This window comes from Halichondria panicea, chromosome 3, assembly GCF_963675165.1.
Source record: "Halichondria panicea chromosome 3, odHalPani1.1, whole genome shotgun sequence".
In the NCBI taxonomy this organism is placed as follows: domain Eukaryota; kingdom Metazoa; phylum Porifera; class Demospongiae; order Suberitida; family Halichondriidae; genus Halichondria; species Halichondria panicea.
Window position 1 is genome coordinate 1,985,011 of NC_087379.1, and position 25,177 is coordinate 2,010,187.

Consider the following 25,177-nt stretch of genomic DNA (forward strand, 5'->3'; position numbering starts at 1 on the left):
TCTGCAGTTATTAAATCTAGTCCACGTGGCAGAGATAATAGAAAACAAAAACATATAGTTTTGGCAAAGTTATGGTTGCATCTAAGAAGGAACCGAGTACAAGAAGACAGAGTCAACGGCTATTAAAGGCCAAGAAGATTCTCGACGATGACTCAATTGCTGATATTGACAAGCCAAAAGACAGCGCTATATCTCCAAACACAGCCAAGGAAGACGACCAAGTATCAGCAGATCTCTGTGAGGCTGAGCCTGAGGGTCTTGTACTTGCTGCTGAGGGTGTGGGGAGCGATGATGAGGGGCCAGAGGATGTGTCATTGTCGGTGGGACGACAAGTATCCATGGAGACGAGGAGGAAGGAGAAAGACCATGTCAAACGGTATAAACAACGTGTAGTAGTGTCTATATTGCAGCCCATGATCTCTCAGGAAAGACGACGCTGTTCGTGAAAAGCGAAGGAAAAAGCACGAGTTATTCAAAAGCCAGAAGGTGTCCAAGACCATTACCAAATTCCCAGAGGAAGCTTTGGAGGAGCTATCATTGAAATTAGCAGAGCAGTGAGTCTTGTCTGTAGCTAGGCAGCGCCTATGGATAGATGTTTGCTTTATATGCAGTTTAATATGGGAATGGTCTAGCTGAGCTATTAGTACAAGAGCTTGTACATTAAAACAAGTCTTTAGGCTAGCTAAACACACACACACACAGAAAAGCGTCTAAAACAGCCTCAAAAAGACTTAACAAAAGTGAGCTGAATGCACTACTGTATTGCAATAATTAACATGTGTGTTTTATTACATAATTTATGTAGAACTGAAACGTCGACAGAAGCTGCTAGAACCGTCAGCACCAGCCGAGGCACAGCATGGATCTATAAAAGTGGTTGCTTTGGCTGAGCACAGTGGACCAGAGTTTGCAGGAGGGCCTCTCACAGAGGACTTCAGGAGGCAACATTTCTATGGGGACAGATTGAAGAGATTACCTAGTAAGATTGAAATTAATGCTTGCGGTATATAACACGAGGGTTATTGTCTGTTCATTTGTTTTGCAGTTTTGAGTATTCAAGCAAAGAAATATCGAAATCTTCCAGCCAAAAACTTTGTCCAGTCGTCAGTTTCTAAATGACATGTAATATAGCTACGGTAGCTTATATATTTTTGTTAACTGTCTTCTTAGATCATTATACACCACCCTACTGCACTTTGCACTGTATTTTATACATGAATAAATTATACAATCATAATTCTTTTCATATTGGGATGATTGAAAGGTACACGTAAAATGTACTAGGCTGCTTATTTATTATTGTATAAAGTATTATAAAAATTGGATTGTACAAATTGAATCTACAGTCCAAATCCAAACACACTAGGCAGTTTCCTAGCTTGAGATTCTTGGCCTTTACTCTCTTCCTCTTTGCTCTTCTCCAACAGCGAACTAAATGCACTCTCAATCTCGAGACCACCCCCTCCCAGTTCAGACTCAATCTGTGCAAAGTACGAGGGTACGGCCACTTCTTGACCTGTGGATTTCATCTCATCTGTAGTAGTTTGCATATTGGAAACAGTCTTATTATTTATACTTGCTGCTGTTTCTGACGGAGTGTTTTCGTTAATTTTTGTGTTTTGAGTAAATGGAGATTTGTAAGTGCCAAACGTGATTTCTCCGTAGGGTTGACTCTCCATACCGCCGTCACTGCCAAATAGTTCCTTAGGGTCGATAGGTTTCTCTAACCCAGTTGAATCTGACAGAAGTTTAGGAATTTTGTAGCTAGGCTCCGAAGTCGGTTCTGTGCTGCTCTCATTTGGAGAGTTTTTCGATTTGATTTTCAAATGAGAATACTTTTTCCTAGGATCTAAACGTTTAGTTGCATCTCCCACACCTTTGCCAGTGGAGCTCTGGTGATCAGGGCTTGTGCCCCACGAGGCTGGTTTCCAATTCGGAGACATTTTGTCCAACTGTCCTCGCTTATCAGTGCTCAATGGCGGAGACATTCCGTGTTGACCTGCGTAGGGTGGCGAGGATTGCATTTTTCCAATGTTTGTTGACTGTCCCCATTTTGCACCAGGTCCGTGATAAGGTTGGGATGATGAATTGCGAGGGTCACTATGAGCAGAAAATCTCGGGTCGTTACTTGAATATCTTGGGTCATGGTTAGTACCCCACGCTGGCGACACACGGTCTGGTTTCTTCCAATTCGGAGACATTTTGTCTGACCATCCTCGTTTATCAGTGCTCAGTGGTGGAGACATTCCGTGTTGACCCGCATAGGGTGGCGATGATTGCATTTTTCCAATGTTAGTTGACTGCCCCCATTTCGCACCAGGTCCCTGATAAGGCTGGGATGGTGAATTGCGAGGGTCGCTTGGATTCTTTATAGTTGAATGTCTTGGATCGTTGCCAGTATGTCTAGAATCCATTCCACTCGGTCTAGAATCCATTCCACTTGGTCTAGGATCCATTCCACTTGGTCTAGAATCCATTCCACTCGGTCTAGGAGCTGGTCTGGGATAACCTCCACTAGCGTTTTTATCTGGCCGTGGTGGTGCGTTTTGGTTCCACACGCCAGGTCCTACGTGTACGTCAGGTAGTGGTCTGTTTGAATTAGGAGGACCTGATTCCATCTTGCCTGGCCATTGATGAGGAGGAGGTTGATTCCAGCTCTGCTCAGGAGGTGCTGGGCGTGGTGGGGGCACTGGAGGACGATAAAATGGCTGCCTTTGTCGAGGTGGAAAGGGTGGTGGTGGACGATAGCTTGGCTCAATCGATGGTCTCCGCTCAGGTATGCCAGGTGGGTGTGGTTGAGGGTGTGTCTCTGAGAGATGCGGTGCTTCCCAATATTCGTGTGGCATATTCTCCATTCGTTTGAAATCCTCTGGTGTTAGTTTAACATGGAGGGGAGGAGTAGGTAGCAGAACACGTTTGGGGGGATTTTGAGCTTCCCCCTTCGTATGATCACCTAACGAGGTGCCAGGGAATAATGGGGCGGGGGTATTAGAGTTCCAAGATGGAGGTGCCATTGAAGTGGCAGGGGCTGTGGATTTCTTGGGTATTCGGCCTAACTTCGTTTTTATCTTTACTTTTGTGAGAGGGATGGAAACAGTCATTTCTTCGGTGGTAGCTTCCTTAGGCATTGATGCAACGAATCCTTCACTCTGCCCAAACATATTGACTTGTATACCGTCCTCATTGATTAACATTCTCTCGTTGGCCATGAGGGGGTGTGGTGTGGGTGTGGTCGCGGTAGGGGTTACACAGTCAACCACCTGTGTGAGACACACGTAGGGTCATTATAATTATGCACATACTGTACAGTACAGGTACATCAATAACATGTATATAGTTGTACAATTTAAGATCATGATTTAACTTTTTAAACCATTCTGTCAAAGGTACAAGCAGTGTATATATGTACCACTTGTAATCCTCATTTACAAAGTTGAGGCGCTTATGTTCGAATAAAATTGTTTGGTGTCAGTAGCGTTACAATAATTACACGTATATTATGTGATACTGATAAAGGTATAATAATTATTATTAATAACTGTACACACTCACAGTGGCGAGCAGTGCCTCAGTGTCTGCGTTGAGGGGGGCGTGTGAGAACTTGCAGTTTTCCCCGTTCCTACAGTACTGCTTCAGGTGGTAGAACATGCACGGGAACTCACCTAGGATGGGTGGAGGAATAATACATGTTAGCAATGTCGGTGGAGAATAATGAATCAACATGACAAGCATTTGTACGGTGCAGTATATGCACAGCTGTAACTTCAGTGCATTATTATTCAAAACATAATGTTTTGGGAGAAAAAAAAAGAGAATGCAGTAGGCTTCCGTTCGTGAGGTTTGGAGATAAGAAAACCTTACAGCAGACCCACTATTTTTCTGCGTGCATGGGTGTTTTGTTACGTTATGCACGGGTTGTACTCACCATGATAGTACATACAGTCTTGCCCTTTGTTACAAGTGTCCAGTTTATAGAACTTGCACACTTCCTTCTTCTTGGTTCTGGGCCCCTCGTGACTGAACGTACAGTTGTCTCCCTGAGAATGAACGTTAATCATGATAGTCAATGCACCAACACACGTGTGCTTCTGTGTTTTCTAATCTTATCACACAGTCATGCAGCTTTGACACATAATTTGGTAAGGGTCAGTCAATATATAAAACACATTTATCATTGTGTTTTTGTTGTTATTGCTACAATCATGTACACCACTCACATTCTTGCATATTCCATTCATAAAATATTTGCATTGTGGGCGTGGTGGTTTCTGTAGGGGAGGGGCCTCTTTAGCGGCAAGCTGGCGTTGTCTCTGCCTGGCCTTCCAAGTCAACTCCTTCTCTTTCCTCTTACTGCTCTTAAGACCAGGCTCTGTGGAGAGGGGAGGGAGGGGCAATATAAACTGAGTGTGCATCACTTTCACACTGAAACTGTAGCATAGTATGGGGCACTGGCAGGTTTCACTGTACAGAACGTAACTGTTCGTTTACTAAAATACACAAGGCTATAAGCCCCTAGGGTCTATTGTAAAAATGGAGATACATGTACATGTATGGTAGGTGCTTCGTCTCATTACTACAAGCATATCTAGTGAACACATACGTTTCCTGACAGCTTCCGGTTCTTTGACCGCCTCCGCTCCGACTAAAGCCATTAAGCTCCCTCCACCACTCGAGATCTCGGGGGCACTCGCTCGGTTAATTACAGGGAAGTCCTCGCTAAACGGGTCAAGTTCTTCACCACCCAGTTTCGGGAGACTGTCCTGGAGCAGACTCGAGAGTGCCAATGAGCTGGTTATTGTTGCACTAATAGGGACTTCATCGTCGTCAAGCTGATCAAGGTAACTATCATAGTCAATCTCTTCGTCACTAACGTCTATTACTTCCATTACGTTCCGATGATACTTGCGTTTCTCCACCAAATCCATTGTATCTGGGGCAGGTTTCGATCGAAGGTTGTACATGATTGGCTCGGCCTCTTCTTGTGAGTTACAAGGTGACACGAGGCTCGGTGAGGAGGTAACAAAGGTAGAATGAGAAGATGCCGGGTTCTGGTGTGTTTCGTCATCAGTAGAATGTAGGGGAATTTCGGGAGCCTGTGATGTGGTGTTCGACTCAGGGTGTGGAGCGTCTTCTGTGGGGGTGTGTGATGAGTGAGGCTGTGTGGGGGTGGACGGAAGTGTGGGGGTGATTGGTTTGGGGGGAGTGAAGATTGGACTGCTAGGAGTTGGTAGACCAGGAGTTCCACCTTTGAAGGAAAAAATGGTGTCAATAAAACGTAACAGTTAGCTGGTAGCTGTGAGAAGGCTACCCACCTTGTACTTGACTAATCATACTAATTACATGTACAACAATGTTTTGTCTCTGTTAGCGAATAAGTGTAAGTTGATCAACTTACATTGGCTGTCAGTTTTCCAGTCTATCTCCATAGCAACTTCAGACGAGACGGATACAGTTCTTCCTAGGAACGAGCTGTCCACATCACTGACCGTAACATTACTAACATCCAGTGTCGCACTTTCAGTTTCGATTTGAGGCTCTTTAAGTTCATTACTGAAACCAGGAACAATAAACTCTTTTGCAGAATCGTGATTAGTTTGTTCAGGTTGTGAGGTTTGCTCAGAGAGACTATCAATGGTAGTCAACGGTGGTTGGGTTTGAAAAGAAGATATCAGGGGTTGAGCAAACGGTATATTTGAAGATGATGGCATTGGTTGAGCAAAAGGCATACTGGGATCGAGCGGTGGCGGTGTGGTATCAACGTCATAGTTAGTGTGTTCATTTCTGGCATCTGTATTGACATAAGAGACAATTGGAGGGTGGGTTGGTTTCGAATCAGCTGTATCGATATTCACCAGACTGCTCATTAATGGTACTGGAAGAGGAGCCATCGGTGCTAGAAGGGAGATCATCGATGTGGGCTGGAACGAACTGCTACTAACGCTTGCAGTAAATGTGGGAACTGGTAGAGACGGATCAGTAGAGGTCTGCTGCTGAATGGTTGCTGTGAGTTTCTTGGCCTTGTGGAGTGCGTCCCATGCCTTCAGCTCTCTCAGATACCATGTTGCAGGTGGTGGGTACATTGAGAGGTCAACACGAGTGCTACGCCCGTATTTAGGGTCGGGGAGAAGAGAAAGTCCCTCCCTTAATCGCTGTGGTACCTGTAGTTGAAACAACAACAAAAACAGTGAATATTCAGGTGTCACAAAAACCCGAACGAAGGTGAGGCTTAACAGCTGGAACTGGAATACACAACGTCCACACACAGCCAGCATTACTACATTCCTCTGCAGCTACACCCTGAGGTATTTAAAATTTAAGCAGACCAGCCTACGGTAGCTACATTGTATATGCAGCAACTTTATTGCCTTATACACACGGACAAATAAATAATTATGATTACAGTGTTTACTAATTAAAAGCAATTCCTTGCCTGTTGTGAGAGAAAGCGATATTCCTTTGCAGGCACATTTTGAAAACGTTTGTTACCGCCGCCGCCGCGACCACGACCATAGCGGGAATGCCCTTTTGATTGGTAAGGACTTGATGAGCCATAACCACCTCGATGTGACCATTTCTGACGTTGAGGCCCTGGACTATTCCGATCCTGATTCCGATCGTGATTATTATAGCTTCGTCTGCTCTCGGGACTCGAGTGACGATCACCAGATCTATTAGGACTGTCACGTCTTCTGATTGGGCTACTTCGTCGCCTTTTTCTGTCACGAGATGACCTTCTATCATTTGAGTTATCATGCTCTTCAAAACACGTCTCCTGGTCCGGAGAATCAGAGTGGGTGTTTTTACGACTTTTTTCGGGTGAATGTGACCGGTTGTTATTCTCCTGCCCCTGGGGTCTCGTCGGAGAGCTTGTGTAGGCGTCAGACCATCTCGACACTCGCTTTCTCTGTGGGAGGTCTTGCGTTCGTCGCTTGGGGGGAGGTCGACTCTTGACTTGCTGTGGGAAATACGCCGATTCCTCGTTGTCGGAATATATTTCACCGTCATCTGAGACTGGTTCGATGCTAGATTGAGTCGCCAGTGACGTTTCGTGCGTCTGTTCGGAGGTGGTGGGTTTCGGGGAACTCTTTGTAGTTTCAACCTCCTCCACAGGCAATTCCTGCATCGAATAAATTACAATGAAAGGTATTGCATGCAGTGCAGCAGTGGTAAAGCGTATTTTACAGGGACTAAATTGACGCTATACCAACAGCAATCATAATTGCTTTCCCACGCACTAACGTAGTATAGCACTGCACAAGAATGAAAACATGTTTGTGAGATAAGACCCAATAACCAAAACTGTCTGATACTAAAAATAGAACATCTACATCAGCACATTTTTTAAGGCAATAAAAGGCAGCACACATAAATAAGACTAAGTGATCATATCAATATCACTACAAATCACATGATACTAAAAATAGAACGCAAATTTCCCATATTAGGAGTTTTACTCATAACATACATTGTACATGTACCCATACACACCTTCTTTACACCGCTATCTCCTTCTTCATCGCTAGACATCAACTCCCCGTCCTCTAAGTCCACATCACTACCCTCGGTCATTTTGCTTAAAATTGACAATTGCCCTAGAAATGTTGCCAAACAAAGAATAATAATTATTGCGACCTGGGTATCAAGATTTATATTCAAGATGACAAGTGAATGGTTTATCATGCTCCTAGGGCAGTATAGAATGCATTATATAATACAACCAACCACCGATGATGTGCTATGTGTGCAAATGTGTAGTTTTCACAGAATGTGCTTACGAGTCTTGATATCTAATCTCCGTGTGTCTGATGAATTCCCTGTGTGCGCTCTAGATCAAGGTACACACAGTGAATGCAGGGGTGGGGGTCTAACTGGCTTATTATCAAGGGTGCAGTGCTCATAAAGAAACTACACTGTACGACGCCATTTTTGTGTTGTGGTCCAACTCTTTTATTGATGACTCACTACGCATGCCCAAACGAATAATACCAGAATTTACCACAGGTATTAAAATAAAATAAAATAATCATTAATTAATATTGAGAGAATTTCACACAAAGAACATAATTATTATACATGTAAGTATGTAGCACAATCGATCACCTATATGACTGTTTTAAGGGTGCTTAAAATAAAAAACAAAATGTGTGAAAACACTATCTGAAATTCAGTCAATTTGGGCGAATGGATGATTCTATTTCTACAACAGAAGACATTTTGGCTTCTCCTTGAAGGGGTTGTACTCAGTGGGGTTAATTAGAGGGTCATCTCCTTCGTTATCCGCCACATAGTCCACAAGGCTGCATCGGGGATAAAGGTAAAGCACATGAACCGTGTTATAACTAATTATCACGATTTATACCTGAATGTTACAAGCTCAAGATAATGGCTCTAACTAGCATGTATGTATACATTCTCTGTATGGATAACTGAGCAATTATTACAAGAGCCCGTACATTTACGTAATTTAATCTAAAATAAGACGTGTAGCCAAATATATTATACAATACACCCACACATTCACACAAGATCAAGTTCGGAGTACGTTTACCTTAAACTGCTGATACCTACTAATTTCAGCTACCTAGTAAGCTGAATATTCACGATACACAACGTACATACCTTCGACTTGCATCAGATACTTTCATCCTTTCAATTGCAGCTTGATTTCTAAGTTGGTCAACCGTAAGCTGTGCCTGAACAGAAGGCGGTGCAGAGGACATCTTTAATCTGAGAGGAGTCATGAAATACATGTCAACACACCATGTCCACATTATGACACCTATAATACTAGCATATAATTCTCCCACTGTATTCTACACTATCTACAAACATCTAAGACGTACGTAAGGATGTTACTACATAATAATAAATGATGGACAGTATAATAAGAGCTTACTCACCCCTTTCAAAACTCAGTTTCTTATGAAGTTTATTTTCTGAAGATGACAGCGGAATAGAAGCTCACGTGAAGGTCACCTGAGAATAGGGTGTGACCGTTGATTTGTGTGATTGCGCATGTGCAGAATTAGAAGCAGCAAAGACAAAGACGAAGAAAATAAGAAAAAACAAGGCGTGGTCATATTCTATGAATAGGTACGTAAAATTGCCCTTTTATGGACTTTAGTGCAATTGTGTGGGTTGATTGTTACTTAAAATAGAACATACCTTGTGCCTTATAAATAGAATAGTGTCAGATCCACATCTTTAACTTTTAATATCAGCCATTGTAGTCTTGACAAGAAAGCTGCATTAACAAACAATCCAGGAACAGTAAATATGACAGAGTACAAGCTAGTGGTCGTTGGAGGTGAGTGCAGTTTACAAGATAAGAGTATTGTGCACTTGCTAGACTAATTAGTGAGCCTATCTTCGTTGTGATCTATATCAAATTGCTTTAGGGCACTTACATAGTCGGGCTGTGGTTTCCTTGTAAGTGGATGTCCAGATGTTAAGTGTGTGATAGAGTGTGCCATAGTCTAGAGAGGTACTTGAGAGAAAAGACTTATGCCGACATTCATTAAACTATTGGGAAATGTCAGGGTCCGGGTATTATTGCGTAACGCATGAATGATTGAGTGCATTATCGTGTACTGTAAGGCTATCCCATTATCACTCCTACCATGTTTGCTAAAGGTTACAATTGGTAATCTGCCGACTACGAGGTGTTGAAATAAGTCCCAGAACAGATGTTGATTGTAGGCGAGGCTTGTTCGATTTAGTACATCCACCTACGATTCATGTGTGCAGTGCATTTAGTCTACTTTGGAATGTATAAACGTGTGATTACTTAGTGATACTACCCTGTAGCTCCGTTTCATTTGGTGCAATATACAGTGTCAATAGCAAATGGTGTTGGATGATAGCCAGGTCACCCCTTGTGTGTGTATATTAATACTCCACTCTCTGAGTGGCTGTTTAATTAATGAGGGATAGCTTCCTGTACTAGTGCCTGGCATTTCCTCTCTCATTTTGCCCTGGTTATAGGAAGTAGGATAATGACCTAATGGGTGTGTTGCTACTCAAGGGTGATTATGAAACCTCAAAGTCATGATTGGGATATGTGTACAGAGTAGCAGTAGATGTGATAGCTAGCTCTTATTGTTTGTCTATTTTAGAGTTGTGGAGTAACAGTCACCTGCTCTTTAGGCATATCTATAATGATGTGTCTATAATGACCTTACAGTGTGTTGAAATTATCTCTGGCCTCTAACCAATTTGTGGCTAACCTTAAGTGCTGACTATGTTGTGTATGGTTTCCAATTATCCTTATCTCACTGATTACACTATGTGGGGGGCATTCTAATGACATTATTCTTTTCTCGGCAGCTGGAGGTGTTGGGAAGAGTGCCCTCACAATTCAACTAATTCAGAACCACTTTGTCGACGAGTATGACCCTACCATCGAGGACTCGTATCGCAAACAGGTTGTCATCGACGGTGAAACATGTCTCTTGGATATCTTGGACACGGCCGGACAAGAAGAATACTCTGCAATGAGGGACCAGTACATGAGAACAGGCGAAGGCTTTCTCTGTGTGTTTGCCATCGATAATATGAAGTCATTTGAAGATATCGACTCTTACAGAGGGCAAATTCGACGGGTGAAAGATGCAGAGGATATCCCAATGATCTGTGAGTGTTGTTTGTTTGTTTGTTGCGATTGTTTAGTTTAGAGTTTAAAGGAATGTGTTTATTCAACTGATTAGAGGCATATACTGATGCGATAACTTATGCTCGTATACACTACTTTGGAAAGCTCTCCAGGGATATTATCTCTGGCCTATCAGTTTCAAGGCTGGGCTTTGTCTTTTGTTTTATAATGGGGGGGGCTTGATGTTAGCAAATATTGTTTAACGATCATCACTTACGTTGTATGAAGTTTCATGTCTGTATACAAACACCTTCACACACACATAGTGGTTGGTAACAAGATTGATCTGCCACGAAGAGAAGTAGACCCCAAGTTGGCACAGGCGTATGGTAAGAACCACAAAATGCCATACATTGAGACATCTGCGAAGACGAGACAAGGAGTGGATGATAGTTTCTACTCACTAGTACGGGAAATTCGACGCTGGGTAAGTATAGAGCCGTACAATTACCATTGTGTGCGTATACAGTCTCTTTGTACTAAGATTTGCATATTAAGTAGTTAAGATTCATTGTGAAGTACACTATTGAGTTTAGAGCCAGCCAGCTATTTACTTTTTGTAAAGACTGTATTTTATATCTTCCTCTTCCCTACAGAAAGAGACTAAAACAGAATGTGCCACTACAAAGAAAACCAAAAAGCAGTGGAAGTGCAAATTATTCTAACTCACTACACTCGCTACGATTAAGACTGTTTTACAACATTTCACAATAGCAACATGTATTAGCAAATTTAATTTTCCGCTTTTGTTTTGTTATATTGTATTGACATGTTGTATGTAGCTTTTTCACACTAATATTATTATTGGGACTTCTTACTTTACAACTGCACCACTGTGTCATGCATAGCAATTATAATTTTGTGCTCAATTAATGTAGTGTGTGTGAAACAGACAATGTTTAATGTTATGTTTAATTATAATTTAAGTGCATGTGTCCTCATGCATGTCATGTACAGCATATGTGAAACCAATAATATTATAGGCTAGAGCTAGCTTATATATAATTAATTGCATAAGCCTCGCGCGTGCACTTTTTGAGAAATTTAAGGGATTGAATATTGAATTATCATTATCATATAAGGCCGCCCCTATATATGACATGATATGCATGCATGCATGCTGAGTTGCAACCATGCAGGTTTTCATGTCAGGTGGGAATTATAGACTATAATTATATCAAATTACGGGACTCTATTTCTAATTGTTTGTTGTTCCCAGAACGTACCCCGGCCTGATAAAGTCATAATAATTATAACTACATAATCATATGAAAGCATCGCAGGGTGGCATTGAAACGCGAATATTAGAACCCACGAACATTTTTGCTGAGGGCTTTGGAACCAAATACGAAAATTTCCCGCTATACTGTTAATAATAATTTTATTGTATGTGTGTGTGTGTGCGTGTTCAGGGTTGACTGCACTTTGTAAGTCTTGAAATTCTTATCTGGAACTAGTTTTACTACATGTATGTGCACTATTATTGTGACAAGCGCTAGGGTAGAGAAGTAGCTAGATCTAGCTGGAGATGTTTGTGTAATGATCGTTTAAGGGAGTGGGCAGGCATTAGCAGACATACATGTACTGGAAACAAACAGCTGAGAGGACAATGTCATGTTAGTATCTACATGTAGCTACAATGTTACAAAGCGTTTGTCTTGTCCTTCTGACTTTTCCTCTGGGCAATCTCACCAGTACTGCAGTGGAGGGGGGAGTAGACAGTCAAGCACACAACAGATAAGAATTCAGTGAAAACCAATACTGCGTGGGTGTTACGTACAGAATTCTTTTTTCTAGCGGACCAACGTTTTAGTGAAATGCTCTGGTGAAAAACATGTCGACATGTAGAAAGCACAATTATGGGGACAACAATCAACTTGTATTAAAATACCACTGAACATGTACAATGCTATGACAACACGAACCTGAGTTGCCTCAGCTGTCTCCTACTCTTCTTGACCACCTTGCTATTAGTCTCGCTACCACTCCGCCCTGAGTCATGGTCGGACCCATCGCTACTGATTCGACTGCCCTCCTCAGTCTTCAAATCAGTCACGTTCCTACTCAACAGCACACCAGTCTTGTCACTTGAGAGAGAATCTTGCACCATCGATACTTCTGAATATTCCACGATCCTTGCAATAGAGTCCATGCTCACAGAAGGAGATTGAGCGAAGTCTGTGTTGCCAGATTTTAGTTTCTTTCTCAGGTCTCGACTGGTTTTCTTGTAGTAGTAGAGGTCTTTCTCGAGTTGTTTGACTTTGTCTCTGAGTGATGTGTCTTGGCTTGTGTGTTGTTGCTGATCAGCTAGCTGCTCCACCAGGAGCTGCACTTGTTGTTCATGGTCCTACAGAAAAAGTGGAAAAACATTGACAATGTTTACAACACTTTGAATAAAAACAAATGTCCGCTACCACCCAAAGGTTGATAACACTAGGTCTAATCCAAACTATTAAACTAAAGGCAAGCTTGGGAAATAATTACAAAAGATGCAACAACCATTGACACACCTTTTGCAGAGTGAGCAGTTGTCTCTCACTGGCAGCTGTGGTCTGTTTTAGTGTCCGCTGCAACCTCCCTGCCTCTCTGTCCTGCTCACTGCTCCTAACCTCTAGCTCTCTCACAGTCTGGGTCGATGCTGACTGACTCAACTGCAACCCCACCACCTTATCAACATACCTGTGGAGGAGATTATACAACAATAATAATGTTATGACTATAAAACAACTGTTTACCTAGAAATGTGGTAAGCATCATCAAGACATTATACACAATATGCATTACCATTTCATAATGCCATCCTTGATCCCCCCTCCCTTGATTTGTTTAACAGACAGACACGCTACATGTACATCCTTCAATGCATAATAGATAATTATAGTACCCACCTCAATAACAAGTCTTGTAGATCATGTGCTGTCAGTTGCTCCAGCTTGCCCCTGAGGCTCTGCTCGTATGAAGCCTCTGACTCCAGGGCCACTCTCAGTCCTGGCTGCTTGAAGTCTATAGAGCGACTCTTGTAGTCCAGGGCAGCTTCTAAGATCTCTATGTGCTCATTCAGCTCACACAAGCTGAAGTAGGGGGTTTTATAGAGAATCAGCTTTTACTATTTACCATTATATGTACTTCTAGCTACAATACCGTACACAATTAATTTAGGTTCAACTCTCGGTGAACTAAATTTCTCTGCCAGCTGCATGGTAAGCCTTAGGCCTTAGGATACATGTATCAAAGAGCCTACACTTAATGTACACACACACGCACGCACGCGCGCGCGCGCACACACACACACACACACACACACACACACACACACACACACACACACACACACACACACACACACACACACACACACACACACAGTCATACGTACAGGTGTATACTACGAAAAATGATTTACTTTCGCTGGTCTTTCTCTGGTAGAAAATTGTTGTTCTCCATTTTTTGTTGAAGCTCGCTACATTTCATGACCAGCTCATCCCTGCAAACGCATAAAAAAGATCGTAACTTAATTATTTGCCGCATACAATGTACATTGTACGTAGAGATATTGAATAAATGCTGCAGTGTTCACTCACTTTTCTTTTCTGAGAGCTTCGACTTCCCGTGGTCCAGGTTTGGCTGGGGCCTCACTAGAAGGTCTGATACTCTCTTTCTTTTTCAAAGAGCTCCCAATCGAGTCAATCTGTGAGAGACATGAAGCAGATGTGTCCAATCATCGTAGAGGTTTTAATGGCTATCCAACCACCTCTATTCTGTTCACTATAACCGCTTACTTGTAGCGACAGACGTATTATATCTCTGGCGGTGGTTTGGCTAGCCTGTAACTGTTTGAAGGTCAGAGCATCTCTCTCAGCGATCAATGTCTCCTTCTCCCTCACCACTCTCTCTCGCTCTGACAGCTCCTGGTGTGTGTGGGCATGTGTGTGTGTGTGTGTGTGTGTGTGTGTGTGTGTGTGTGTGCGCGTGGGTGTAGGTGTGTGGCGTGGGTGTGTGATGTGCGTGTGCATGCGCATGTCTTTAGTGCAGGATATACAGTGTACATATACATGTATGGGTACGGTCATAGATTGAGTTTGGATCTTCAAATGGTATTCATGCATGCATACCAAATATTATTTTTGAGCCCTTTTTTGACAAAAAAAACGTGGGCTATAATTAAATTATTATACACATACACGTACATGGAATAAAATGCCAAAATTACCTGTACAGTATTTTCTGTAACTACAACTACAACAAACTAAACATGCCCTCATAGTGCACAGCTACAGAACTTGAGTTAGGGCCACTCAAAATTACATTAGAAAACCAGTGTGCTGCACATTCTCTTCCAGAGGACAAACGTTTATATAGTTGCTTGTAAGGAACACTCACCCTCTCAATAGCGTGAATGGCTTGCTTCTGCTCCAGTATCCTAGCCACCTCCTGGTCCAACCACACCCCCTCAGAGCTGTGTGTATTCGTGAGTGTGTAAGGGGAAGGGAAGGCGATGAATGTCTCCCACAATATATGTGTGTACACACAGTAACAAAATAACATGTACACACTTGTCTGATGATTTGACTACTTGGATTGACAGTATTGAAAGCCTCTAAGTGTGAGTGTTGAGGCTGCTGTACAAATGCCTCTCACACTGAATGTGTGCACATGCACAGTATAGCTAAATGATATGACCAAACTAGACTGCAGATTATTTAGATAAGAAAGACTCAATATTGAGCGTTGAGGCTGCTATCCGTGCTCACCTCTCTGTGACTGGCTCACTGTGAGTTGTCTTTGCACTCATTCTACGCAGCTTCCTCCGGGCCACAGCAGCCTGGGAAACAACACACACACACTATCATCATCACAATCATCTTAGGGAGTTAGTTCATACGGACCAATTGACAGATAAATACATGTACATGTACGTAGCTACAGTAGTACAATGGACACCATATATACTTAACTTGTGTTGACCTCTCACCTCTTCAGTTTTGACCCTGAGCACCTTTGACTGCTGGTCGCTATGGACTTGTAGCACTCGTATCCTGTGTTGGTACTTCTGTAGGTCATTCTGCACACGAAAATGGACGGTTTTAAATTTAAAATGCTCTATTTAACGCTACGTGTAGGTCACACATCATTTGAATCCTTTATTGGACCAACGGAACAAAAGGTATAGTTGTTAAAAGATGCTCTTAGTAAAACTATATAGAACGCTAGGTTGTATACCGTATTACTAGAATGTTTTGCGAGCATCAAACATTTGCGAACTTTGCGAGGGTTGATCAATTCGCAACAATAAAATCCGCAAAACCTAATACCAGTAAATGCACACGATCCTTGCCAGAATGCAATAGTTAGATCGCAAAGGGTCAAATTTTCTGCTGGTTTGGCTCATTCGCAAAGGTTTTTCACCCGCAAAATATTCTAGTAATACGGTACTACATGTACATGTATCTGCACTGTAGAATAGGGTGGTATAATTATGGTACACGTAAGAAAAGGGTTTAAATGAGAGTCCCCCATTTCCTAATAAGGTGAGGCTTGGTACACACAATAGGACCGGACCATATCCACGTACCTCTAGTCGTGTCTTCTTGTCGGCCTTGGTTTTGAGTCTCCTCTTGAGCTGCTCCTGCTGGTTCCTCAGTCGCTCCACCTCACCCTCCAAATCATCCACCCGACGCTCTCGCCGTGTACCAAACTGAACCAGTCGCTGTGTCTCCTGGGAAGTGTGTGTGTGTGTGTGTGTGTGTGTGTGTGTGTGTGTGGGAGTATACGTGTGGTGTGTGTGTGTGTGCATGCATGTGTGCGTGAGAGATGTGGATCAAAGTAATGAGGAATAGACTGTGTGGATGATATGGTGGTAATAAATTATTACACCTTTTGTTTCTTTTGCAGCGATGCTAGTTTATTCTCAGTCAAAGCAAGCTTCTTTTTCTGGGCACTGCATAGTAATTGCGGTACATTGATGTACATGTACATACAGTGTACAACACAAACCCAGCAATACACAGGTAGAATCATCTAAGAGGACAAAGCACCACAAATCACCACTTACTCTAGAGCCTTCTTGAGGTCAGGGGTGGCACCCGGCTGACTACCCCGCCCAACAATATCCTGCGTCTTGCCCAGCTCTCTCGTCACCGATAAAACATCCTGCAGAGATAGAAATGCCAGAATAAAACAATGAGTAACAGTTCTGTCTTCTAGCTATTACGCATCACTACAAGTTTTTATATTTTAGTAGTTCACAGTATTCCAATGTGATTTGATTATAGGGCACGTTGTTCAAAGATGCTACATGTACATGTACATTGAAACCTTTGTGATGGTGACCTTACTGACCTTCTCCAGTGTTTGTATCTTTGTGAGGTACGAGGTATTGAGTTGTTTGGTGGAGCGACCAGTCTTCACTAACTCATGGATCAGCTCCTCCTTCAACCTATGAGTGTGTGTGTGTGGGGGGGGGGGGGGAGTGAGCATGCAATCAAATATCAACGACCAAAATTAGGGTTTTCTTACCTTATTTTGAGGTTGAGGTTTCTCAATTCGTCGTGTGCCAGTGTCAGCCTACAAAAAGAGGGAGAGAACATTTTTGAAATATCTCTAAATACGTCACTGCATGTGACTTACTTTTCTTCAGCAGTAGTGAGTTGTCTCCTTGACTCTACAGCACTTTCGTTAAGTGCTTCCATCTCAGTCACACCCACACTAGTCACACTCCTCACACTATCACCAGCCTCACAGGGAGCACTCACAGTACGGCCCACCCTCGAGAAGCACGGCTCCACATTGCTCACACCCACGGGCGTAGTTGGTCTCACATCCTCGCTATCGAAACTATAAACCTCACCTCTATGACGTCTCTTTGAAGTAGACGTTCGATCATCAGAAATGGCTCTCATTTTAGTAATATTTTGGTCCAAGGACTTAACATTCTTCTGACTACCAGGATTAGCATACGTGCCAGGTTGCTTAGAACGAGCAGTTTTCAGCACCTTTGTACTCATTAATTTGTCCTGCCTTGCAGATGCTCTTGACTGAGTTAGAACAGTCTCATCTTCAGGTTGTTCAGAATGTGTAGACTTTGTAGCTTTATTACTGTTTCCATTGCCTGGTTTACGGAGACCACTGGAGTGTTGATTAGCTGGTAGAGAGTTGGGTAGAGAGTTGCTCCTTGCTGCTGAGTGTGATGGACGTGTGAATGTTCTCCCGAGGTCACTAGGAGCTCGAGCATCAGTCAGGATTTGAGAGAGGGTGGACAGAGATTTGAGCACATTTTCTTCACTGAAATCCTGTAAAAATATAAAAAGGTGAGATTTTACTTTGACCTCACTGTGACAATACATACTCATTGTGTCAAAGTTCAGATTCACAAGTCTATGGGGTTACTATATTCACTATAAGAAGTGATTGCGACACCTTAGCCAACTCGACATCATACACTAAGAGATCAAATTGCAGCCTACAAAAACAAAATGACTACAGTGTACAGTGTACAGTGTACGGTGTATGCACGCACATAGTACCTCCAGTGTTGATGTGCTGACTTTTCCTACAATAAGTGATCGGTTTGCCGTGAACTCAGAGTCCATCCTCTCGTTACCCCCCACAGTGGGGACTTCCCCTTCATCAAGGGGATGCCCCTCCTCGTTAACACCCTCTCCTACACCTCCCTCAAGTAAGACCTTCTGGTGCTGTATAATCTGTTCTCGGTCTGCCAATTCCTTCTCCAAAATTCTTACTTCTTCTAGAACCTTCTGTAGTTCAACTCTAAGCTCCTCTTCACTTTTCTGGGCCGCTAACCACATGCTCTCGAGTCGAGATTTCTCCGATACTATTTCTTCGTAGTTTAGTTGTAGCTCTGCTATTTCGTCCGTTTTCTCTGCGAATAGTTCTTCGTCGGTTTGCAAGTCAGTCAGACATCGCTCTAGCTCTGAGCGGAGGAGGTCAATAGTTTGTAGGGCCTTAGCCGAGAGAGGAGAGTGGGCAGAGTCACTACTACCTGCGGAGAGAAAAGAAATATATGCCATAATTATTACATGTATATTTATGTAGACTTACTACTTAGACAGACAGATACATGTAGAGACACAAAATTAGTGGGTACATGTGCAGATCGAAAACACTGGAAGTTACACAACCACGTGTAGCTACTAAATAAACACTTCTAATAGGAAATAAAAGAAAAATATTCATTTCATACATGCTACACACTACAGGGACACCCACCTCCTGTCGTTGTTTTGACCTCCTCCAGCCAGTCCAACAGCTCCTGTGCTTTCTCCACTCCATCACTGGACACTAGTCTGGTCACTCGCCCCCAGGCACTGTCCAAGATGGTCTGATAGTGCTGACACTGCAACCTGGCTGCACTCAACTCTCCCTCTAGGTACGTCACCCTCGACAACACTTCAAGAGGCTGCAAAGAGATTGAAGAGAATGCATGAGTGCATATCCCTTATAAATTATCCATGCAGGGGCAAGCTTTCTTCGAGAGGGAACTTACAACAAAGTTTGTTATTTAAAATCACCAAGGTTGGAACAATGAAAAACTCTTTAAATAACGACGACACTGTTTTGTCCTATCTCTTTTATTTTCCTAGAAATTAAGAGCTCTTTTAGATGATAAGTATGTTGGACCTCAATTTGCACCCCTATGCTTTTTTATCGAAAACGACTCTAAAAATGCAATATGCCATCTGAAAGAGCTCACTTTGAGCTACATGTACCAGAAAATAATTTAAGTGCAAAAATGAACAGTATGCTACTAGCCGGCATGTACAACCCCCCCCCCCCCCCGGTTCATAGTGACGGCTGCTCCACTGTACCCCCCCCCCCCACACACACACCTCTGTATTGAGTGAGGAGTCCACAGTGACGACAGCTCCACTGTACTGTGCTCTGATGAGCTCATCTCTCAGTGACTGTATCTCGGCTTGCATAGCCTGTAACTGGTTGGTCTGGTCATCCCGGTTCACCACAGGACGATTGTGGATGTTACGTGCCTTGAGGGAGATAATACACGTAATAACAATAGGCATGCACTGAAAAACATTTTGTGAATACTATGTATTGATAGACAAATTAGTGGTAACAGTGCCATTGTAAAGACAACGGAGCATACAGTACTCACAAAATTATAATTTTCTATGCTATTATTAAGCTTGTATTTTATTTATGCTATTATTTAAGTAACAATTAAGCTACATGTACGTACATGTACATGTAATAACAGATACTTCGACTCACTCTCTTGGCGTATTTGAGTGAGTTGAGACTCTCTGCAAAGTTGGTCGCTGCCGGGCTGAGACATGTGATCATGACAGTGCGTGCATTGCCCCCCAGGGAGTCTTTCAAGAGACGAGTGATTTTGGAGTCTCGATAGGGAACGTGGGGGGGCTTTTTCTTAGTGCCCCCCAGAGCACTAATGACATTGCCCAGGGCTAGCAGACCACTGTTGATGTGCACAGACTCTATCAGAGGGGGTCAATATTAGGATCGATATGAAACAATAGCTTCAAAGACAATACAACAACCACACTGTACTGTTTATATTAGTGCACAACACGTAGAAAGAATATTAACATGATTGTACTTTACAACTTCACTTATTTTGGCCAACTAAATTTTGTAATATTCGATAGCATAGCGATGGTACAGTACATGTAGGATACCGACCTTTAAACCTGAGCCCCTGGTTGCCTGTCTTGCTGACCCTCTCTGATCCCGCCAGATCTACGAAGTGGAACTTTGCAGACAAGCAATGCTCTAGTTCAGCGTCCGGTAGTGTTGACGAGCTCTTGATCACAGGGTCGTCCCCACCTTCAGCCACTTCAGATGACCTCCATTTCTGCTCTATAATATAGAAGATTTACCACTGACTACAGATCTTTAGTAGTTTTTAAAAGGCAAGATAGGAACTGTAACAATGTACTTACGGATATGCACTGTGAAGATGGCATGTGATCTGCTTGACTTGGCATTCATGTGAGTGGCTCCAGTTACCCGGGAACTGTTGCCCACCTCCAGCCAACCCAACGCCTCCTCGGCAGTGGACACGAGTAGTGAGGTGCAGCCAAGCACGACTAGAGGAGGGGGAGAGGGGTAAAGAGCACACAGTGGCATAGTGCTCCCTAGTACAGTATAGAACCAGTTGTAACCGATTTTTTTGGAGATCAAAGTCTTAGCTGTCATAATTATAAGAGGTGGCTTTACAATGTAGTTATGTTTTGTACACAAACTAAACTGTTCATTTGGGGCCTAGATAAGGCAGAGATGGCGTTCACTGTATCACTAACTGTAGCTACAGAATGTATAAATTCAGTTCAACACTTACGAATGTTTCCTTGAGAGTCCTCTCTGATTGTGACTCCCCTCTCCCCTGCCACACCCCCTCCCTCAGTAGCCACACCCACAAATAGGTCCCTCAACTCGTCCCTGTAGACCTCAATGTACGACACGCACACAGTGGAGGTGGTGTGTGGGGGGAGCAGCTGGAATATCCCGTCCAGAGCTCTAGAGGAGAATAAAAACCATTAACACGTACAATGCTCGTATGATCAATGACAGCATGCATCCACACACACATTACAGTATACCTCTGGTGGATGCGCCCACCAGGGTATTAATGGTATGATCGCTAATGTGTGAGATACTTTAAGATATGGCTAGTAAGTCGTACAATGTATCTATAAACAAACCTGGCAAGATATGGTAGCTTACCGTGGTATGATCCCCCTCTCCCCCTCTGATCCCCCGTCCAGCTCACTTCCCATTGTAAAGGACTTCCCAGATCCCGTTTGACCGTAAGCAAACACGGTGGCATTGTAACCCTCAAAGCAGGCCTTCACCAGAGGCTCCACACAGCACTCGTACACAGAGGTCTGCACACACACAGGGGGTGTGAAGTACATGTGTAAACAAGAGTTGGCTACCAAATTGGTCTCACATAAAAAAATTGTCAGTGTGTACTGATATAATGAAAGCACCGCGGGTGCTGATGCCTTAGTGAATGTGAAGCTACCTAGCAATTGCTAATAATTAATATGCATACATGATAATTATTATGATAAACATTTTTGCTATGCACTCTTCTGAAAAGGCTGCAATGGCATTCCAAGTAAGGCATAACTCGATAACAAAGCATTATTTTGCAAATCCACGAATTAAAATATGACTAGAAGCTAGCCTATAGATACTCTTGCACTTCATTGCTCCTTGAGCAGCTGACACACTATTACATACCTCGCTTGCACATTCGCACACTGAGGCATTCGCATATGGGAGGTGATTGCCACCAAATTAGCAGTAAAAGGTAGAGGTGCGTTTTGAAAAAATACAATGTAGGTGGTGCAATTTTTTTAGAGAGATGCATTCTGTACAGAGGTGCGTTTGTAGGGTGCAATTTTCAGAGAGCGCATGCTCGCGTGGTGGAGGCAAAAAAAGGAACGTTAGTTCTTCTCCATGGCTCTGCACTGCTATTAAGATGGCAGACAAAGACATGCTCAGGCAGCAAGTTGTGGAGAGCACCAAGCAGCTTCTGCAGCAGACTCGAGTCAACATGCAAGGGGGGTGGTAGCAAATGTGTTATATGTAACCAAATACTACTGTATAGCTGGTAATTTTCGTGGGGCAAAATATTCGTGGTTTTCGTGGTTGGAGGTCTGACCACGAATATTTTACCCACGAATGAAGCGACCTTGCCTACCTTTACCTACAATCCAAGCAGCAACCACGAAAATATTATCCACGAAATGTCTCAATATTGCTGAACCACGAATATTTTGTCCCCCGAAAATTACCCGCTATACTATAGGGTATCTCATGGGTAGTTAGCCTCCTTCACAAGGCCTCTGCGGCCTGGAATCAAGGCTAGGGTAGAGTAAGCTGAAAAAAGCTGTGAAAAAACTACTCAAAATTCACCTCTCCACAAAACACACCTCCTAATCACCTCCCATATTCACACATTGAGTGATGCTCTTAGAGTGAATTTCAATATTTTGTTATTCTTGTAGTAGGCCTCTATTGCATGCAGAGGACCTCCCAAAAATTGTTGATATAATTATAGGCATCATTATACATTGGATCTTTCAGCCCTTACTTTTATAGGGAAAGTAGTTTTCTCTTGTTTGTGGTTCTCAGAGAAGTCTATGAATATAATAGGAAAAAAATTCCTACATGTACATTCTCCAATATTTAGCATATTCCAGGCAGATCACATCAATCACTAGCCTCGATCCCAGACCGCACTTCCTCGAAGAGTGGGCCTGGTATCGACTGCTTGCACATACGCTAAATCTCCCCCGGTATCCGGGGGGCTTTGGATAACATCTTAGTAAAACAATGACATCACAACGAACAGAAGTGGATTGAAGGAAGTAGATAGAAAGTTCGATTGAAGGTTTCTAGCCTATCTGATAGCACATTCTGACAGCTAGTCTTGTTCTTTTTTACAGTCTGCATCGTGGATTGAATTGTTGCTAGGGGGAGGTCCTTTTATAGTGCTGCGGTCACGTGGTATAAGTCAAATATGCCACACCTACTCGGAGGATATGCACCCTATATATCCTCCGCTACCATGGTTACATACCCCTCGGCTCCGCCTCAGAGTAACCACGGTAGCGGAGGATATATAGGTGCATATCCTTCTTTTAGGTGTGGTATATCCTATACATATAGCTCTGTGTATGACTATTTTCTCTGGTATTGTACGGGGAAAATATCCAATAATTTTGCACATGCGCAAGCAGTCGATAGCAGGCCTTCTCTTCAGGGGAGGCTAGTGAAGGAGGCTAATCGATCACGTGCCTCTAGCTCTACAATCAAACCTCATTAGAATATTGCACCATACTGCCATTTAGTATCATGAATCAGCCGCCCTTCTTTTGGGTTCCTCCCTGAGAGGTGCGGCTAATTCATGAGACTAACTGCCATTAGAGTCAACCCCATCAAAATTTCAAACGTAGTTTACCTGAGATGCGGATGATGGGAAGACTCGGTCAAAACGGAATGTTTGGTTGCCCCCCAACATGAGCTGGTCCTCTCCCACCGTACGCACACACTCCTCACACGAGAGCACCACCTCATGCTCCAGGAGCGGACGAACCTGCACGGTTACCAACAATACAGTAGATGACATTGGAGCACCCATATATATGTGTAGATGACACCCAGCATACTTGAGCCTGCTGCATGTGTCTGTGCACCTCTTACCCTTATGAATACTCTGACAGGAACCTTAGACATCCCTGGCGTATCCATGCATGTTCAGCCGGGCACCATTGCTAAAAAAGCCAACACCTCTTCGAACTTCTATAATTATATTTGACCTCTGTACTTGTTAGGCAGTGGGGGGAGGGGCTGATCTGTTACGTTACAATTTTCTCCTGATTCTAGATCCTAATCCTATAAAAGTTACAAAGAAATCTGAATGGCATCTTTTGCAGATGAGAAGCCACTCACAGAAGCAAACCTCCCTGCCACTGCAGCTAGGGGGAGGTTCCATGGGAAGGTTGCCATTATCACTGGAGGAGCCTCAGGTACCGTAGAATATAAGCAGAAGGAGTAATAGCAAACTTATAATTATACTCAGACCTTTTAGAAAGAGAAACTACTGTATGCTCTAGAGCATACAGTAGTTTCTCTAACTACAAACCTGTCATCTTTTTGTTGCAGGCATTGGAAGAGCCACAGTGGAACGATTAGCAATTGAAGGAGCTACGGTGGCCATATTCGATGTGAATGATTTGTTAGGTGAAAAAACAAAATCGGAATTGACGGCTCGAGGTCTGAACGTGCATTTCTACAAAGTGGATGTCTCAGACAAAGACAAGTGTGTTGAGAGTGTGAAATCTTTCGTCGAATCTACTTCAAAAGTCAACTATCTTGCCAACTGTGCTGCTTTCTTTGGCTGCAAAGCACTCGATGCTGAGAAGAAAGATTGGGATAAGACGTTTAGTGTGAATGTGATCGGCTACTCTAACATGGTCCAGGCCTGCTATCCCTACATGAGCAAGCTGCCAGGAGACAAGTCCATCGTTAACATTGCCAGTGTATCAGGGCATAGAGTGCAGCCATCTCATTGGACGTATTCCTCCTCAAAGGGTGCTATACTTACCATGACCAAATGCATGGCTCTTGATTTGGCTAAAGACAAGATTCGTGTGAACTCTGTTAGTCCTGCTTGGGTGTGGGGACCAGAAGTTGCCAAAGCTGCTGGTGGAGATCGAGAGAAATGGGAGCCTATTTGGGGGCCCTTCCACATGATTCGACGGCTAGCTGAGCGTTCTGAAATTGCAAGTGCAATCTGTTTCCTTCTCTCTGAAGATGCCTCGTGTATCACTGCCACTGACCTTCCTGTGGACGGTGGATATTTAGCGATGGGTCCAGAGGGACTGGGGGAGAACACAGTGTTTGCTGGTAGTGATTATTGATTGATTCTTGTCTTATTTTTGTGAAGACTTTCATGAATCTGAAGCCAGTGAAGGCGACTTCATATTGAAGGTGTAGTGTGGGGGGGGGGGAGGGGCT

The 25,177-nt window shown here is 43.2% G+C and overlaps 5 protein-coding genes across 5 annotated transcripts; 3 read left to right on the forward strand and 2 right to left on the reverse strand.

The window, feature by feature from the left end:
* Positions 1-3: 3 nt before the first annotated feature.
* Positions 4-1,252, forward strand: LOC135334349 (uncharacterized). The gene is made up of 5 exons (XM_064529513.1): positions 4-376; positions 426-554; positions 703-740; positions 806-979; positions 1,046-1,252. The coding sequence occupies exons 1-5, from the start codon at positions 72-74 to the stop codon at positions 1,117-1,119; spliced, it is 720 nt and encodes a 239-aa protein (XP_064385583.1). The 5' UTR covers positions 4-71; the 3' UTR covers positions 1,120-1,252.
* On the reverse strand, positions 1,220-8,202 carry LOC135334293 (uncharacterized). Its single transcript, XM_064529424.1, has 9 exons — positions 7,776-8,202; positions 7,489-7,592; positions 6,431-7,117; positions 5,396-6,158; positions 4,601-5,245; positions 4,218-4,369; positions 3,926-4,037; positions 3,553-3,662; positions 1,220-3,260 (listed from the first exon to the last, which is right to left on the reverse strand). The coding sequence occupies exons 2-9, from the start codon at positions 7,567-7,569 to the stop codon at positions 1,341-1,343; spliced, it is 4,470 nt and encodes a 1,489-aa protein (XP_064385494.1). The 5' UTR covers positions 7,570-7,592; positions 7,776-8,202; the 3' UTR covers positions 1,220-1,340.
* A 943-nt stretch (positions 8,203-9,145) lies between these two features.
* Positions 9,146-11,566, forward strand: LOC135334352 (GTPase HRas). Its single transcript, XM_064529518.1, has 4 exons — positions 9,146-9,307; positions 10,327-10,632; positions 10,918-11,078; positions 11,248-11,566. The coding sequence occupies exons 1-4, from the start codon at positions 9,277-9,279 to the stop codon at positions 11,314-11,316; spliced, it is 567 nt and encodes a 188-aa protein (XP_064385588.1). The 5' UTR covers positions 9,146-9,276; the 3' UTR covers positions 11,317-11,566.
* A 612-nt stretch (positions 11,567-12,178) lies between these two features.
* LOC135334294 (kinesin-like protein kif7) lies at positions 12,179-23,993 on the reverse strand. Its single transcript, XM_064529425.1, has 26 exons — positions 23,861-23,993; positions 23,619-23,753; positions 21,371-21,531; positions 20,985-21,163; positions 20,587-20,733; positions 20,327-20,503; positions 19,898-20,121; positions 19,498-19,653; positions 18,878-19,067; positions 18,175-18,650; positions 17,279-17,940; positions 17,168-17,215; positions 16,991-17,087; positions 16,704-16,801; positions 16,526-16,589; positions 16,224-16,367; positions 15,624-15,713; positions 15,403-15,473; positions 15,032-15,107; positions 14,431-14,559; positions 14,233-14,339; positions 14,055-14,135; positions 13,540-13,722; positions 13,162-13,330; positions 12,577-12,998; positions 12,179-12,348 (listed from the first exon to the last, which is right to left on the reverse strand). The coding sequence occupies exons 1-26, from the start codon at positions 23,906-23,908 to the stop codon at positions 12,294-12,296; spliced, it is 4,389 nt and encodes a 1,462-aa protein (XP_064385495.1). The 5' UTR covers positions 23,909-23,993; the 3' UTR covers positions 12,179-12,293.
* Positions 23,993-25,149, forward strand: LOC135334342 (cyclopentanol dehydrogenase-like). The gene is made up of 2 exons (XM_064529495.1): positions 23,993-24,186; positions 24,323-25,149. Exons 1-2 carry the CDS (start codon positions 24,078-24,080, stop codon positions 25,078-25,080), a joined length of 867 nt encoding a protein of 288 aa, XP_064385565.1. The 5' UTR covers positions 23,993-24,077; the 3' UTR covers positions 25,081-25,149.
* Positions 25,150-25,177: the final 28 nt, after the last annotated feature.

Coding starts and splice junctions, on each gene's coding strand:
- LOC135334349 (XM_064529513.1), top strand. CDS start 72: ATGGTTGCATCTAAGAAGGAACCGAGTACAAGAAGACAGAGTCAACGG. Junction 741..805: donor CTCAAAAAGACTTAACAAAA/GTGAGCTGAATG, acceptor TAATTTATGTAG/AACTGAAACGTCGACAGAAG. Junction 980..1,045: donor CAGATTGAAGAGATTACCTA/GTAAGATTGAAA, acceptor TTTGTTTTGCAG/TTTTGAGTATTCAAGCAAAG.
- LOC135334293 (XM_064529424.1), bottom strand. CDS start 7,569: ATGACCGAGGGTAGTGATGTGGACTTAGAGGACGGGGAGTTGATGTCT. Junction 6,159..6,430: donor ATCGCTTTCTCTCACAACAG/GCAAGGAATTGC, acceptor TTTCAACTACAG/GTACCACAGCGATTAAGGGA. Junction 4,370..4,600: donor ACCGGAAGCTGTCAGGAAAC/GTATGTGTTCAC, acceptor CCCTCTCCACAG/AGCCTGGTCTTAAGAGCAGT.
- LOC135334352 (XM_064529518.1), top strand. CDS start 9,277: ATGACAGAGTACAAGCTAGTGGTCGTTGGAG. Junction 9,308..10,326: donor CAAGCTAGTGGTCGTTGGAG/GTGAGTGCAGTT, acceptor TTTTCTCGGCAG/CTGGAGGTGTTGGGAAGAGT. Junction 11,079..11,247: donor TACGGGAAATTCGACGCTGG/GTAAGTATAGAG, acceptor TCTTCCCTACAG/AAAGAGACTAAAACAGAATG.
- LOC135334294 (XM_064529425.1), bottom strand. CDS start 23,908: ATGGATACGCCAGGGATGTCTAAGGTTCCTGTCAGAGTATTCATAAGG. Junction 17,216..17,278: donor CTCACTACTGCTGAAGAAAA/GTAAGTCACATG, acceptor CTCTTTTTGTAG/GCTGACACTGGCACACGACG. Junction 15,714..16,223: donor ACAAGAAGACACGACTAGAG/GTACGTGGATAT, acceptor TTTCGTGTGCAG/AATGACCTACAGAAGTACCA.
- LOC135334342 (XM_064529495.1), top strand. CDS start 24,078: ATGGCATCTTTTGCAGATGAGAAGCCACTCACAGAAGCAAACCTCCCT. Junction 24,187..24,322: donor TATCACTGGAGGAGCCTCAG/GTACCGTAGAAT, acceptor TTTTTGTTGCAG/GCATTGGAAGAGCCACAGTG.